At 32.3% G+C, this 15,587-nt stretch overlaps 1 protein-coding gene across 2 annotated transcripts; it reads left to right on the top strand.

Moving 5' to 3' along the window:
* The first annotated feature begins 9,145 nt into the window (after window positions 1-9,145).
* On the top strand, window positions 9,146-14,287 carry LOC110632204 (probable pectate lyase 1). 2 transcript variants are annotated; one of them, XM_021780340.2, is made up of 7 exons: window positions 9,146-9,814; window positions 10,515-10,568; window positions 11,107-11,184; window positions 12,292-12,934; window positions 13,028-13,131; window positions 13,227-13,365; window positions 13,474-14,287. In XM_021780340.2, the coding sequence occupies exons 1-7, from the start codon at window positions 9,702-9,704 to the stop codon at window positions 13,693-13,695; spliced, it is 1,353 nt and encodes a 450-aa protein (XP_021636032.1). In that variant the 5' UTR covers window positions 9,146-9,701; the 3' UTR covers window positions 13,696-14,287. The 2 variants fall into 2 exon arrangements, with proteins under 2 accessions (XP_021636032.1, XP_057992411.1); XM_058136428.1 differs by having other exon boundaries at window positions 9,673-9,814; window positions 10,402-10,568.
* The last annotated feature ends 1,300 nt before the right edge of the window (window positions 14,288-15,587 follow it).

The raw sequence follows: 15,587 nt of genomic DNA, 5'->3' as shown, positions 1-15,587 counted from the left end.
CTCCTTCCCTTAATAATTCTTCTAGCCTAATTTTCTTTTACACACTTAGAGATGGGAATAAGTAGAATATTAGAAAAAATTATTATATTTAAATTTAATTAATATTTTTAAAACTTAAATTTCACCTAAATTAAATTAAAATTTATTCTTAATTATTTAATTTCATTTCAAATTCGATTATTATTATCCATAAAACACTAAACTCATTTAATTTTATATATTTTAATTACTAATTTACATAAAAAATTATTTTGATTAATAATTTATATTTTAAAATTTTAATAATTTTATAGAATATTTAAATTCTATTTTATATCAACTAAAATATATAAAACTTATAAATATTATGATAAAAAATATATATGTTGTATTTAATTAAATATTTATATAAACAGGTTCGTTCGGATAATGGATAACTCAATTATAAAATTTAAACTTCATCCAAACTCATTACGAGTATTATTTTTCAAATTCAAACTCACCCTAAACCTAGTTATATATACTCAAACCTGTCATATTAGGGTTTGATCAAATTGAATACCCGTAAAAATCTGACCCATTGATATCTCTATACACACCTATTCATTCCTTATATCATCAACATTTTTTTGCAATAAAAAAATTTAGAGTTCATCTAATATAAGTTCGAACTCATATGAGAATGAGTTTAATTACCGTTAGATTAAATATTCGTATCGAAATATATACATAATTAATTAAAGTGCATATATAAAGTGTAAAAATCTATATAAAAAAAAATTAATCTAGTAATAAATACACTTATTCTCATATGAATTTGAGCTCTCCATAAATAAACCCAAAATTTAACCGTCTGCCTTTACTCATTTTTATACAAACTGTTTGAAAAGCCTATAGATTAAACTGCAAATCAAGTCCTTATATATAATGTCATTGGAATGCACACACCACACAGCATATAAATATTTGAATACCCTTGTTTTATGTGTAATTACAACCAAAATTAAATTAAAAAAAAAAGATTAATTATCCAAACTCAAACAGACACAATTCAGTATACTTATGCACAGCGAGCAGTGTGCGCATATAATTTTTTTATCCTTAATTAATCTTAATCTATGTTTCTAATCCCATAAGTAATCATGATTAAGGACAATTGTCGCCAAATCTTCTTTTCTTTTATTTTTAGTCTACTTGGGAGGAATAATTAATCTAGCGTAGTTCAGTGGGGTGCAATTAATTAATAACGCAAAACTTGGATTAATTTGCTGACAAATTCATTGACGTTCGAGGCATGATGAGTAGAGCAAATGATTAGAAGTTAGGCCTGCTGCTAGAATCTTTGATTGGAATTATTGTCCATGTATATATATATATATATATATATATATTGTGTGTGACAGTATGGCCGTTACAGATTAAGACGTTAGAATCTTGGTTAATTAGAAATAGATCGAGATCCTTGAGATCATGAACACCTCAATAACCACCACATGGGGACATCGATTGATTGAAGTTTGGCCTCAACAGATTTGGATGGGGAAATTTTTTTTTTTTCCTCAAATTTTTTTGTTGTCATTATTTGTGGGTCGATTCAATCCTTTGTTCTCGATTTTCAAACCCTGTAATTAAAATATATTTCAATGATTAGATGGATTGTCAACTGAATTTACTTGCTAATATGTCTATTTTATCAAAAGTTTAATTTTTGGGATACCATCATAAAAGAAAGTTGTTTTTTGTATATAAATTCTTTAATTTTTGATATGAATACGATTTATTTTTTAAAAAATAAATAAATAATTATTTTAAATAATGACTAACGTAAACTCCAACTCATTCGATAATGATTTTAAAAACTATTAAATTTTTAAAAGGTGAATAGAATGGTTGTAATAGTAAAAATAGACAGGAACGTCAATTTTACTATGCATTAATTGAAAGGTGAAAGGAGAAAAGGTTAGGTTTTAGCCACTAGGCCAACACAAAACTAATAATGATAAGGTTGACAGTGAGAAAAGCAATTCCAGTGACCACTTATCATGGGTCTTGAACTTTTTTTTCCCCTTCTTTTAGGAGGAATTTGTGTTTCTTCTAAGATGGCATAGAGCAATAAAACTTTAAAATAAATTAGAAAAAAAAAATTTCAATGAGTGGGTTTTGATCTTAGGAGTTATAGTTGCAGAGACGAAAAAAAAAAAAAAGTGATTAGATGTTAAGAAGGTGTCTGCAATGATAATCAATCTTGTGTTTTACCAAATATTCAGAGATTTTGGAGCCCACTGCATTTTTTCCCTGATTGTGTCAATTGTCTTGGCTGGTGGTGCAGAGATGAACAATATTACAAGAATCTAGTGCTTGATAGAGAAAAGAGAGATTAACCCATGTGATTGTGGGGTTAACATATAAAGCCATTGTCTTTCTTTAGCTTGTTTAATGCCATTTTTTAATTAATTCTTCTGCTCACAAATTATAAAGACATATGTGGGTTAAGACACTGACTTATAACTAGTCGTCTTTGTGTCATGGCCAAACACACAGACACCTTGTAAAATCCTCAACCGCCATCATCACTACCATAAATGTTTTCCGTTTGGTCCAACTAATCACAAAGCTTAAGTTTCAAGCTTACAAACATTAATTATAAAAAAAAAAATTAATTATTATCCATTTCATAATGTAAAATGATAATAATTAATTTTGATGTAATTAGTTTAATTCTATTTAAAATAAAATAAAATATAGAAAGAAAAAACAGAGGTTCTGAAAGGCAATGATTCCTCACCAAACAGATTTTAGATGGAAAAAGGAAGAGAAGACGCCTTTTGTGCGTGTCAACTACCCATAATGATAAACTTTTCTCTCTCTCTCTCTCTCTCTTAGATAAGACATTCACGTCCTTTGGCAGTGGCATAGCACAGGGTTTCAGATAAGAGAGAAGATTCTCCCGTTACGATTGTTACACCAACCATGACCGTACGACCATGTGGGTTCTGTCACACGCTCGCTTGCTTTTCTCCTTTTTTTTATTTAAATTAATTAATTAATACTCCTATATAGTATTAAAATCAATCAATGGCTGATACGTGTCATGTAAGCCCCGCCAATCACTCCGCAAGCAAAGATAGGCCAATCAATCAGCAAATAATATTTAAATAAAATTTTCCATGAAAAGTTGAAAGTTGTAATCCAATTCCTCAATGCGCGCAGAGACCAGACCAGGAGTGGTGGAATTAATTATTTATTTATTTATTTACGAATTTTGCATGAATATATGGTCGGTGATTTATGGTTGGTGGAAGTTTTGGGTCCCATCTAAAATATTTAAGTATTTGAGCTGGCTTCTTTACTTTTGCATAGCTTACCTGTCATTTTAGATGTCTATATTTAAGAGCCGTCATGGAATTAAATGGATGGTATCTAAAAATGGGTATTTCTTTCGTCTATTTTTATTTAATAATTAAATTTTTTTATAAGATTTTTAAATGTGAATAAAAAAAAATTCACAAATTTATTTCCTTCAATTTTTAGGATATTGTTGAGAAAATGAAAAAAAATAAATAAATAGAGAAAAAGAAGTTTGCTGCTGATATGGTTGAAAGGCTTTACGATGGATTCTTATGAAAACCACTGTCAACTCTTCAAATGGACAAATTAAATATGAAATATCATTACCTTTCATACTTTATTATTAATTAATTTTACTTTTAGACTACTCATCAATCAATAATATTCTATAACGTTTGCGAGCCACAATATATAGCCTTTCATTAATTTCCCAAAAAATAAAATTATATATAATATATAGAAAAAAAAAAAGGAAAAGTATTTATCCGTAGCAAGATAGAGGAGGGAATGATGTGATGAAGTGGTACCCATTGCTCCACCGTCCACATGCTACTCACATGCTTGGTCTATGGTCATTATCCTTCCAAATGAACTTTCTCTTATATATGGGTTAGATAAAATCCAAAATACATCTTAAACTCAACAAGAAAAGTATTTGAAATAATGGGATGTTTAATGTTTAGCTAATTGTTAGGCAAATTGTAGTGGCCAATTCCATGGCTAAAATTGAATCCATGTGCATTATGCTTGTAGCTGGGGACATTTGGGGTCATTGCATGCTATGTATGTTGCTCTTTCATCAAGCACATACCTAATTGAATTTATGGGTTATCCTTTTATGCTTGAAGCATACACTTAATTATGTCAGTTAATGCTATTTTAGATTTTGTTTTTTTTTTTTGTCAACAATGATAGTTTTCATGATGTTATATGTTGATGATAAAATATATACATACAAGTACATTCATAATTTAATTAATAAAATTAATGTATGTACTAATAGTTATATATAAAGTATCAGGAGGAATTATTTTATGCTCTTAGAGCACATACTCCGTCCATATAAAATGACAGATTTCAACTTCTGCAAACATGAATATTCCTCTAGTTAATTTTTTTAAAAAGATTAAATAAAAAATAGAAATTCATTTCAGTAAATGTTCAAAAATTTCTCATTGATCTAATTAACTTGTTATTCATTAAACTTCAAGCTTTGTAGTTCTTCAACCCTTTTAAATTTTTATAAATATTTTTTTTTCAATTGTGCTTTTCAATAATTGGATGAATTTCTTTTCAAATAATTTAAAATTTTTAGGATAAATTATTATTTAGTCTCTAAATTATGTTAAAATTAACAAATATGTTCTTAAGTTTTTAGAAGTTTCATTACTGAGTTTTGATTTTATCAAAATGAAGATCCCTTTATAAAAAATCATCATTAATGAAGCATAAAATGAGTATAGTGCCCTTAATTAAATGGAAAACCAACAATATCTCAAACCTACTGAAACCACTAAACCCACTAAAACCATTAAATCTACAGTGGTCCCAACAAGATTGTTCATTGTAAAGTCATGAACAGATTTTTTGGCAATGCAGGGGAACCCCAATTTATGCAACTTGATAAAATAGTTCTGCATAAGCATGCATTACCCAACATTCACTCAGGCATTTCATCAAATGAGAGACACGCATTACTCATTATAAGCATGCTAAAAAGACTTAAAATTAATGTATCTAATGCTAGTCAACAAAATTAAAAATCTAAACTCTCAAAAAAATTTAAATTAAAATTACTTCAGAACAACTGGATTCTCCAACACAACTCATTATCCAATTACTTGAATCTCTACTTGAGTTCCCACTTATTCATTTTCACCTAAATTTCTAAAAATTGCTTTATTTTTATGTGTTTCTTGATCCATTAATCCTAGCCAATATTATCTTCAAATCATAAAAACCTTCAAAAAGAATTCATATGTAAACATGTATAGCAGTTATCTATTCGAATTCAACATCATCTCTTGGAATAAAAGCCATCGACAAAACAAATCCTATCAACCCATAAATCTCCAAACAAACAAATATAACTAATAAAACACTCGAAAAATTAAACCCCAAAACACCTAATACAAAACCCAACACTACAAACTCACAACAAAGCTTGGCACTCGTCATTCCTTGTTTGCCGTATATGTAAGAGAGTTCAACGAGGTTTGGCTATGGCCACCTTAGTAGATTAAGAAGTTGGTTTTGGAGTCACCCAATTATTTAGAATGTCCGGATTTGAGACATTGTAGGCAATCTCAATTTGAGAGTTCTTCACTATGGCTTCTACACTACCTTGATGTCCACAAGTATGAGGAAGGGTACTAAAGAGGAGTCCAAGAAGAATCAATGACTCTCAAAAATTGAAACACATATTTATTAATTTTTTTACATAATTCAAAGACTAAAAAGTAATTTATCCAAAATTTTCTCATTATTGTGATAAATTTGATAAATTAATTTATTATCATCTAAACTATTTTAATTCACTCCAATATTTCATGTAATCTAAATAAAAACTCTAAAAAGTTTTCTCGCCAATAGTGTTATTCAAAAGAGTAGGCAAATTATAGTTAATTTTATAGCACACATTCATGCAAATAGTTATGATTCAACTAACAAATATTGTCACACAATTAATGCACAACTATATTTTCTGTGGTGATGAATTCCATTTTTTTTTCCTTAGCCAATTAAGCATATTACCACTCGAAAATCGAAATCCCATTTGGAGATGACAAATCCATTTCATATAATTTTATATATTCCTTCACTTTAATTCTATCATGGAAATTTTATCCATTAAATATACATGACATATGTTTTTACATTTAAATTATTAAAATTATATAATTCTATTTCTAAAAAATTTTAAATCTAAATTACCTACACAATAACTATTACTTAAAAAATATTGGATCTCATATAAAGGAAAAGAAGAATTTATCAAATAAAAAAAAAAAGAAATAAGATTATAAAATATGGCATGGCACTTAAAATTGTATGGTTTGAGAAATTGGCTATTAAATTCAATGTCAAATTAATAATTTGAGATTATAGGAACCTTTATTATTTTAGACAATTTATTTAATAGGAATCCATTAATAAAAATTAAGGCAAAAGAAAAAGAAATATATATATATATATATATATAATTTAAACCAAATAATCGTAAATAATTTATTACTCATAAGAAAAAAATAACATTACAACAAATATTTAAATAATAATAATAATTATAATAATTATTATTATTATTATTATTATTATTTAAAAAATCAAAAGATGTACATAGTGTTTCAAATATATATATATAGAGAGGCACACAATAGCAAAGAAGAAAGAGCAATGCAATGATGCATTTATACTTTCGACAAGAATATTATTGATTGATCATCCAACAGGATATAAAACCCTCAGACAAATTTAAAATAAAACTCATGTAACGGTAAATAAAATTTTTAAATTATACTTGAGTAAATTTAAAAATTTATTGGGCATGATAAAAAAATTTTTGGATGGATTATTGCAAACTACAAGCTATCCTCTCACTTAGTTTATTCTTTTATTTTGAGTTCATAATATAAAAAAATATAAGGAAGAGATATGGCTTCTTGTATTGTTTCCCACGGACAGCGACACCGTTGCAGTCTATGAAAATTTTTTGTGGGTATAAACCTGTAAAACAGAAAATAAATGAATCAGAAGTTCACCAAGTATGAACCCGGTAAGGATCATCTGACGATCAAGTTAAAGCTGATATGAGAAAATAATGTATTAAATTAATTAGGGAGAAAGAATATACCTCTACGTATTATCTGATCTCATTATATAGGATATAGACAATAGTTGATTATGATAGGTTAACTATGTAATTAATATAGATATTATTAGCTAGCATACTTATAAGATTATATTTTCATTTATAATGCATAGTTATAGATATTGTTATATTTGACAATCCCACAAAGATTGCTTATCTTTAATCAATATTATTTTCTTTTATTGAGTGGATCTTATAGTAGTTAACCAACTAAATAAGTCTCATGACTATACTATTAAATATAATTAGACTCATGGACTATCCGAAAATCCGAGTTATTGGATCATATTATATATATATATATATTGGGAAGCTATATCACATATATAAATTCTTTAAATATCTATTCAAATAAAAATATTTTCTACATTCGTATAAATTATTTTATTATATGAATATGTATTTAATAGTAAATTTAAAATTGTATTTTATACCAATATAAATATTTAGACTATATTTACCTGAGAGAGAGAGAGCCATTTTAGTTTGTACACGTCCTTCATTAGGAAACTACCTTACCAATTCTCATCTCACATGAAACTTCCCGAAACGGAACAAAAATATGTTAATTTTTTTCAACAATGCCACAACTACTCATACCAAATTCTAACGAACATTTACTTAGTGCTCTTATTCAAGCATAGTTATCGCTTCAAACACATACATTTGTTCAAGGATAAACTCGTTTTTATTTAAAATATATTATTTTTTCACATTTAAATTTAAATCATAGTGATATTTAGATAAAACCCTTATAATAATAACGATTTCAGAATTTAAATTAAAAAAAATGATTTTTATGTGAAATGAAATTTGTACGTGAGTTTTATAATGGATAATTAATTTAAAAGTTTTTTTCTTTTAAAATTGAAGCAATGAGCGGGAGGTTGAGACCCGGGATTCATGGTCAAAAAAAAATTTGAGTTAGAGAAGATTCCTGGTGCATGGTCTGGTCTTGGCTGCACCTCACTTTAGCCAAAGTAAGAACAAAGTTACTCAACTTAGACCAAACATAATCTTATACCTTTTCCTTTTCGTTTTGTAAAGATGCAATTGAGTAGAAGTGTCGTGTCGTGTATATCAAGGCAAGAAATCGGCTTCCTCTTTCATGGGTTCTTAATCTCTCTCTCTCTCTCTCTTCTTTTATCCGCACAACCCAATTTATCCAATCATTTTTCAATCAAAATTTTACAAATACTCTTACTGCAATGTAATTCTCTAATTAAATAATTTTGTAAAATGTATGCTGTTTTCCAATTTCAATGTTTTAAGAAATTATTTATGCAGTCCCTTAATTTTACTATTGGCGAATGATGGTTCCATGCAATGATCAAATCAAACATTGATGATTCAGTTTAACTAGGAGAACCCAAAAGTCAAAACCCTTAACTAACGCGTTAATCCATGGTCGATTGGTCCACATAATCAATGGTTCTAATTCTGTTGAGTTCATCATAATGTTGCGTGCACCTTTTTGTACACGATGATATATAGCATGGTAAAACCGTAAATAAATGCTCTTTTGAGCTAAAGCGTGAGAAATTGCTATGATGGGAGCCACTTGCTTCTTGCTCGACTCCATAATCTTGCCCCCGCTCCCCCGTGCCAATTATCAGCGGCCAATGAAGTGCTCGAAAAATATAAATTATAATTTTAATTATATATTTAATTCATAATAATTTTTTAAAATTAAAATCACTAATTTAAATTTTCTTTATTGAAAATGAAAATAATTTACAATTTTCCTACAGACGTGTATCTTTACATGTGAGACGTCGGATTCACATTCCCCCGATATTATTCAATTTTATCAAAATTTTGACTAAGCTTATGCATCTCTAGACTTAAAATCTTAAAAATTAAATTAAAAAAAAAAAACAGAATTTGTTACAATTTTTCAGCCTTCAAAAAGTCTTCGATCTATCATGGAAACACAATTGAGGATGTACCGAAGCCTTCCGAAGCCTGTATAGAGGTCAGAGGGTTTTAATGCCCGTGATTGGCGCCCGGGAAAAAAAAAATAACTAAAGAGAAAAGCTAAGAAAATAAAAGAAAGAAAGAAAAAAAAAGAAAATCTCGCAATTTATTTGTACGTTCAATTTCCTTTATCAATTTACCACAAAATCAGCAGGAAACCGTGACATCTGCTTCCCTTGTGCCGATTGCTGACATGGCGTCTCTACGGTTAAATCGTTATGGTTAGTTACAGCGAGGAAGGGAGACGAAGCGGTTACTGGCAAAAAGAAAATGTCGAGTAAGGGTTAGTTAACGAGCGTTGGGTTAGAAACAGGAAAAAAGGTGAAGCAAAAAACAAGAAAAAGGTAAAAAAGTTTCAGTTACTTAACGGCGTTAAGGTACGTTTTCTGTTTCATATTCTAGTTTGGCTCTATAAAAAGGTCGTTTTGTTGCAGCTTCTTCTCTGACTCCACACTTGTTCTTTCAATACTCTCTGCTTTTTCCCTTTTATCAACATTACTACAGAGAGGAAAGAGAAAGAGAGGAAATGGCAATGGCGGTGCCTTCCAAATGGGTTTGTGTGTGCGCGACTGTGCTTGTGGTGATGTTTGTCGGAGTTGCAGCCACTGTTCGAAACGATGGGATCTCTGGTCTTACCAGGTATATACATGCATTTTTATATTCATGTATACCTTTTGCTTCTCTTGGATTTTGCAAATGGCTGTCACTTGTTACTTTGATTTTACTGGTTTGTGCGTATGCGAAACAAAGTATCCTCTGTTTTACTATATTCACTTTCCACTTGTTCTTTTTGGTGACTTTTGATGTTAGAATCAAAAGTTTACCTGCATTATCTTGTTTCCAGGTAGTTTTCACGACTACTTCGGTTTCGTTCTTGAATTTTTGTTGTTTTTTAAAAAATAAGCTACGCAATGCTGCTTTCTTGTACTTTATGAGTTTGCTTAGGCGATAGTTATTAATTATTTGGGTTTTTTGCCTTCACATTTTCCTGTTTTATCCAGAAAATCTATCTGCATTATTTGGTTTTTAGGTGAAACGACACTTAGCGAAAATCAGTGTTTGATAGAGTCCTGAAATCCTTTTTCATGTTCTTGAATACCTTTCAAAAATTTGGGGCTTTTGCATCTTATCTACGATTTTTTGGTGACTCTATCAAACAACTTTTTCACATTGCTTTCAAAATCTGTTCATCTTCATTTATTTTTCGTCTCTTTCTCTCTTACCAGAAGTGGTGTGAGGTCACATGGAATTTAATGAGCTGCACAGAGACAGAGAGAGTACAATTTTCCTTTTAGGCCTTGTTTAAGTCCTCTAATTTTCGTTTATTCTTATTTTGCAGGAATGTGCAAACAGAGAAGTCCCCTAGCTCCAAGAACTCATCAATGGCGGCAAGGTAATGAAAGGACAAAACAACTCATAACGTTTAGCTTTACTGTTCTTGTTTTCTCCTTTCTTATCTAAAACGATCTCGGCCGTTGGTCTATCTAGTACCTTTGGTTGCACCGTTGGATGGTCAACGGATAAGCAACTTTCTTCAATAACTGTGTTTCGAGAATCTCTACCGTTGATATCTCTGGATCTTTAGATCTGGATCGTTTATTCGGTTATTGTCTATTCTTCGGATTCCACCGTTGAAAAGGGAAACCCTCCCTCTATTCCATCATGTTTTGCCTTCGGCTACACTCGCAGAATGTACTTAATTGAGGATAGTTTAGTCATTTGAGGCTCTCGGTGGTTTTTTTGTTAGAGTTTAACGGTTCTACTGGATAGTGATTGGCCTTGAGCACTGCACACACTCCGCCCAGCATCGTACTTTGTGTCCACCTTTCCTTTCCCTGACCTGATGAGAACTCTACTCGCTGCATGGGCCCTGCACGTGCCCCCATTTTGGTTTTGTTCATTTAATAACCTTTTTGTCGTTGATTTTTCAGTTCTGGGGAAGAGACTGAAGACTGGAAAAATGAGCACGCGGTTGATGACCCTGAAGAGGTGGTTGCCATGGTGGAAATGTATGGACCTTTCTTGCTTTTGTCTCTGTAGATTACCCTTCAATAACAATTAAAATGAAAATCTAACTTGCTTCACTAACAGAGGAAGAGAAGGATTTGGTGGTTGGCTAGGGAAGGGTAGCTGTTTAGGGAGGAGGTGGACATTATTACTACCCATCTTATCTGACCCATCTTATCTAGTTATTATTATTACTACCCATCTTATCTGACCCATTTCCATTACAATGCAGTTGCTAATTTTGTTGTTGTGTTTGTTGAATATAATTGAGGAATCGAATCTGCTTTTGGTTTTTCAGTTTCCCTTATTACCCTTGTGTTTTTGAGTTTTTTTAGAGAGGAATCATCATATACGTGGTAGCTACAACGTATCCACGTTCCATATCTGCTTTATCAAGTCAGTGACCTCATTTCTTTCATTCACGTTGTTTGGCTTTGCTACCTGCCACTGCATTGGTTGAGAGATCCGTGTTTTGCGGACATAATCTTTTTTTATCTTTCCTTATCCAGCAGTAAAATATACGTAAATGTACTTAGTACTCACAAATATTTGTCTTTTAAATTCATTGTTAGTTTGAATGGAAATTGAGATGGGGGGAATCAGTGGCTTTCTCGCATATGGTGACAACCCAGTTTAACATTTTCTTATTTTCTTTTAGCATTTGATACCATTTATAGGCTCAGCTGATGACGTTGCGAGTTTCTTGCATTGTTTTCAATGCGACAGCTTCAGGCCATGTGTAGCCAGAGGACCAAAGAAAGAAAACGTTATTGTTCCCTTTTTTGTGGGTTTGGCATCTTTGCTAACGAGTAGAAACCAAGTGGATTTCTGCCGTTAAAACTGAGAAGCCTTAAAGTTCCTCACTAAATGACAAAATGTCATCTTCCTTGAGTGCTTAGCAGCTAAAGAAATAAGGAACAATTACCCCGCCACCACCGACACACATTGTGTAGGAAATACTATTGTTGCATCCAGCAATTTACTTGATCCAAATGGTGAAATGTTTAAACTTTTAAAGATAATACAGATTGTAAAACTTTTAAAGATAAGATGATACAGATGGTGATTAATGTTAATACTAAATATTTGTATTAACTTTCAAATTGCAGGAGCATCCGCAACAGTACTGAAAGGAGGAATCTTGGATATTTCTCATGTGGAACTGGCAATCCAATTGATGATTGCTGGCGCTGTGACCCCAACTGGCAGAAAAATCGCAAGCGCCTTGCTGAATGTGGAATTGGTTTCGGCAGAAACGCAATAGGAGGCCGCGATGGTCGCTTCTATGTTGTTACTGATCCCAGTGATGATGACCCTGTGAACCCAAAGCCTGGCACTTTGCGTCACGCTGTGATCCAGGATGAGCCCTTGTGGATTGTGTTCAAAAGGGACATGGTGATTCAATTGAAGCAGGAACTTATCATGAACAGCTTCAAGACTATTGATGGCCGCGGGGCCAATGTTCACATTGCTAATGGAGGGTGCATCACCATTCAATTTATTACGAATGTGATCATTCATGGTCTGCACATTCATGACTGCAAGCCCACCGGCAATGCTATGGTTAGGAGCTCACCCAGTCACTATGGGTGGAGGACAGTGGCTGATGGTGATGCCATCTCTATTTTTGGATCAAGTCACATATGGGTTGACCACAATTCGCTTTCTCATTGCGCTGATGGCCTGGTTGATGCTGTCATGGGTTCGACAGCCATTACCATCTCTAACAACCACTTAACTCACCACAATGAGGTGTGCTTCATGCAATTTTTCATGTCCAACAATTTTTGCTTCCTCATTAATTAGTGAAAGCTAATGATGTCTCTTATATGCAATTTAATACAGGTGATGCTATTGGGCCACAGTGATTCGTACACAAGAGACAAGCAAATGCAAGTGACCATCGCGTACAACCATTTTGGAGAGGGACTCATCCAGAGAATGCCAAGGTAAAATTCAAGCTAACCTTTTCTATTTGTCAATAATTGCTTATTGTCTCTAGTTTTAGCCAAACTTAAATGATTTTGAATAATGAAAATTGCAGGTGCAGACATGGATACTTCCATGTAGTCAACAACGACTATACTCACTGGGAGATGTATGCCATTGGTGGGAGTGCAAATCCCACAATCAATAGCCAGGGCAACAGATATAATGCACCAGTCAACCCCTTTGCAAAGGAGGTATAACCAATTACCTCTTACCGCTCCTTTTTTTTTTTATTTCATGCTCCCAACAAAATGTAGAAAATGAATTTGCTGACTCTTGATGATGGATTTGGTTTAAAACAGGTGACAAAGAGGGTGGATACAGCTGCAAGCCAATGGAAGAGCTGGAATTGGAGGTCAGAGGGTGACCTTTTGCTGAATGGCGCTTATTTCACTCCATCTGGAGCTGGAGCTTCAGCTAGCTATGCTCGTGCTTCAAGCTTGGGTGCCAAATCTTCTTCCATGGTCGGATCAATGACTGATAATGCAGGTGCTCTTTCATGCAGAAGGGGACGCGGATGCTAATACAGTCCCAATCAATTAAATTTGGCCAAATAGGCCATTCAGTTTCTGCCATTTTTTTTTTTAAGCCATCGTTTCTTTCCAGAACTATCTGCATACAAATATATATTGGCAAGTGTACAATTTTTTACACTATGTCATTATATTGTTACACCCATATTTCCAGCATTCCCTTCTCTCTTTTCTTCTCAACCTCGGCCTGCTTCCATCGAAAAGAGCCCCCAATACCATTCTTCTAGGAGCAGGTGCGGAAGCGTTGCTCATTTCTTCTCTGTTTTTTTTCCCTTCTTCTACCCTTTTCAGTTGCCTGTGCCTCCTTTTCCTTCTAACCACCATTGAAGCGTCTTTTGAGTCTACATTGTCTGTCTGTGTAGTCTTTCGATTCTATAGGATTTGGAAGAGTTTGTGTTTCCTTTTTTTTTTTTTTTTTTATCATTTTGTCCAGTGATACAAGCAATAGCATGGATTTCAAGTTGTGGAAAAATTTAAAAAAAAAATGTTATAGACGATGATGCATAGATGTAGCAGTGATGTTCTGTGCCTTTTATCTTCTTATTGCTTTTATATTTATATTTTATTTTATTTTATTTATTTATTTTTTTACCTCTGTTAATGGAAGCAACATTTCTTTTACTTATGGGTTTCATCATGTTGTAGATTTACATGCTCCCCTGTTCTTCAGTTCATGTGCAGCCCTGCAACATCCCCATGGCAACAACTTTTATCCAACAGGATATTGTTTTTCACTACTTCTATTACCTCAGCAAAGCAAATAAATACACAACTTGATGATGGTTTGAGCGTTCGATCACTAACTTGTTGAAACCAAATCAATAAAATTTTAGGTTAAATTGGAACAGTTTAAGCAACATTGATAATTGAAATGGTAATTGGATATGCGATCCTCTCCTCACTTTCCATGTTCAACATCAGCAGTAGTGTGGTTTTGGGCAATCTGAATTAAATGTTGATTTATGCTCAACTCCAAACATGTGATGAAGAGGAAGCCAGCGGCTGCTCCATAATCATATTAGAGGCAGTAAACTGAAACTCACATGGAAGATGACGAAAACGCATGTGATCAAGGGCCCCATTATAGCATGTGAGAAGTTCTTTCCCTGCAAGAGAAATGGGGGGCCAATTTTAATTCTTGACCCAACTAGCACATGATATTCATATGAACTTTACTAGAGCTGTCAATTCAGCGCATTCTCCTGCATCCAGCATTGAGCGTCCACGTCAGGCAATCTCTATATAGGTTTCTTCAGCTTGCAAATATTTATAATGCAGTAATTTATGGTTTGGACAAACTGGAAATGGAGAAATGTTTGGAAGAGGTTCCTCTGCTTGTTCAATTAATCATGAATTCAAAGATGATTAGGTTACAAGTCCACATCACAACAAAGGATGATGTTGGAAGAGATAAAAGTTGCTTATGTAGGGTCAAGAGTAGACCCTTAATAAAAGATTAAGAGTGGCAATAATAAAAAATCTTTTGTTTCTTTTAAATTGCTCATTTTACATCCCAAAAAAAGGGACATGCATGGTTGGTTGGTGCTTCCTGAAACAGAATTTACCCTGATGATTGCTCAAAGCCACATATATTCCCTGGATTCTGTTCTTCCGATTTGGCTGTTCACCTGGATGAACATTTGTGAAGCTCATAACTCTCGATTAATTAACAATTATAAATCCACTAATTTGGTTATAGCCTAAATGCTTAATTGGTCATCCCTACCCTAAAGCACAAGGAATCAAAAGTTCCTGGTTTGTTTTACTTTCCTCTCTTCTGTTAGAAGAAAGAATACAAGTAATGAAGAAAAGGACTGTGTATTTGTCTGTGTCTCATTTACAGAGATATTACATCTATTTATACATGAAAATATGAACTAATT

Source organism: Hevea brasiliensis, chromosome 15 (assembly GCF_030052815.1).
Source record: "Hevea brasiliensis isolate MT/VB/25A 57/8 chromosome 15, ASM3005281v1, whole genome shotgun sequence".
NCBI classification, from domain to species: domain Eukaryota; kingdom Viridiplantae; phylum Streptophyta; class Magnoliopsida; order Malpighiales; family Euphorbiaceae; genus Hevea; species Hevea brasiliensis.
This window is presented reverse-complemented; position numbering and strand designations above follow the sequence as displayed.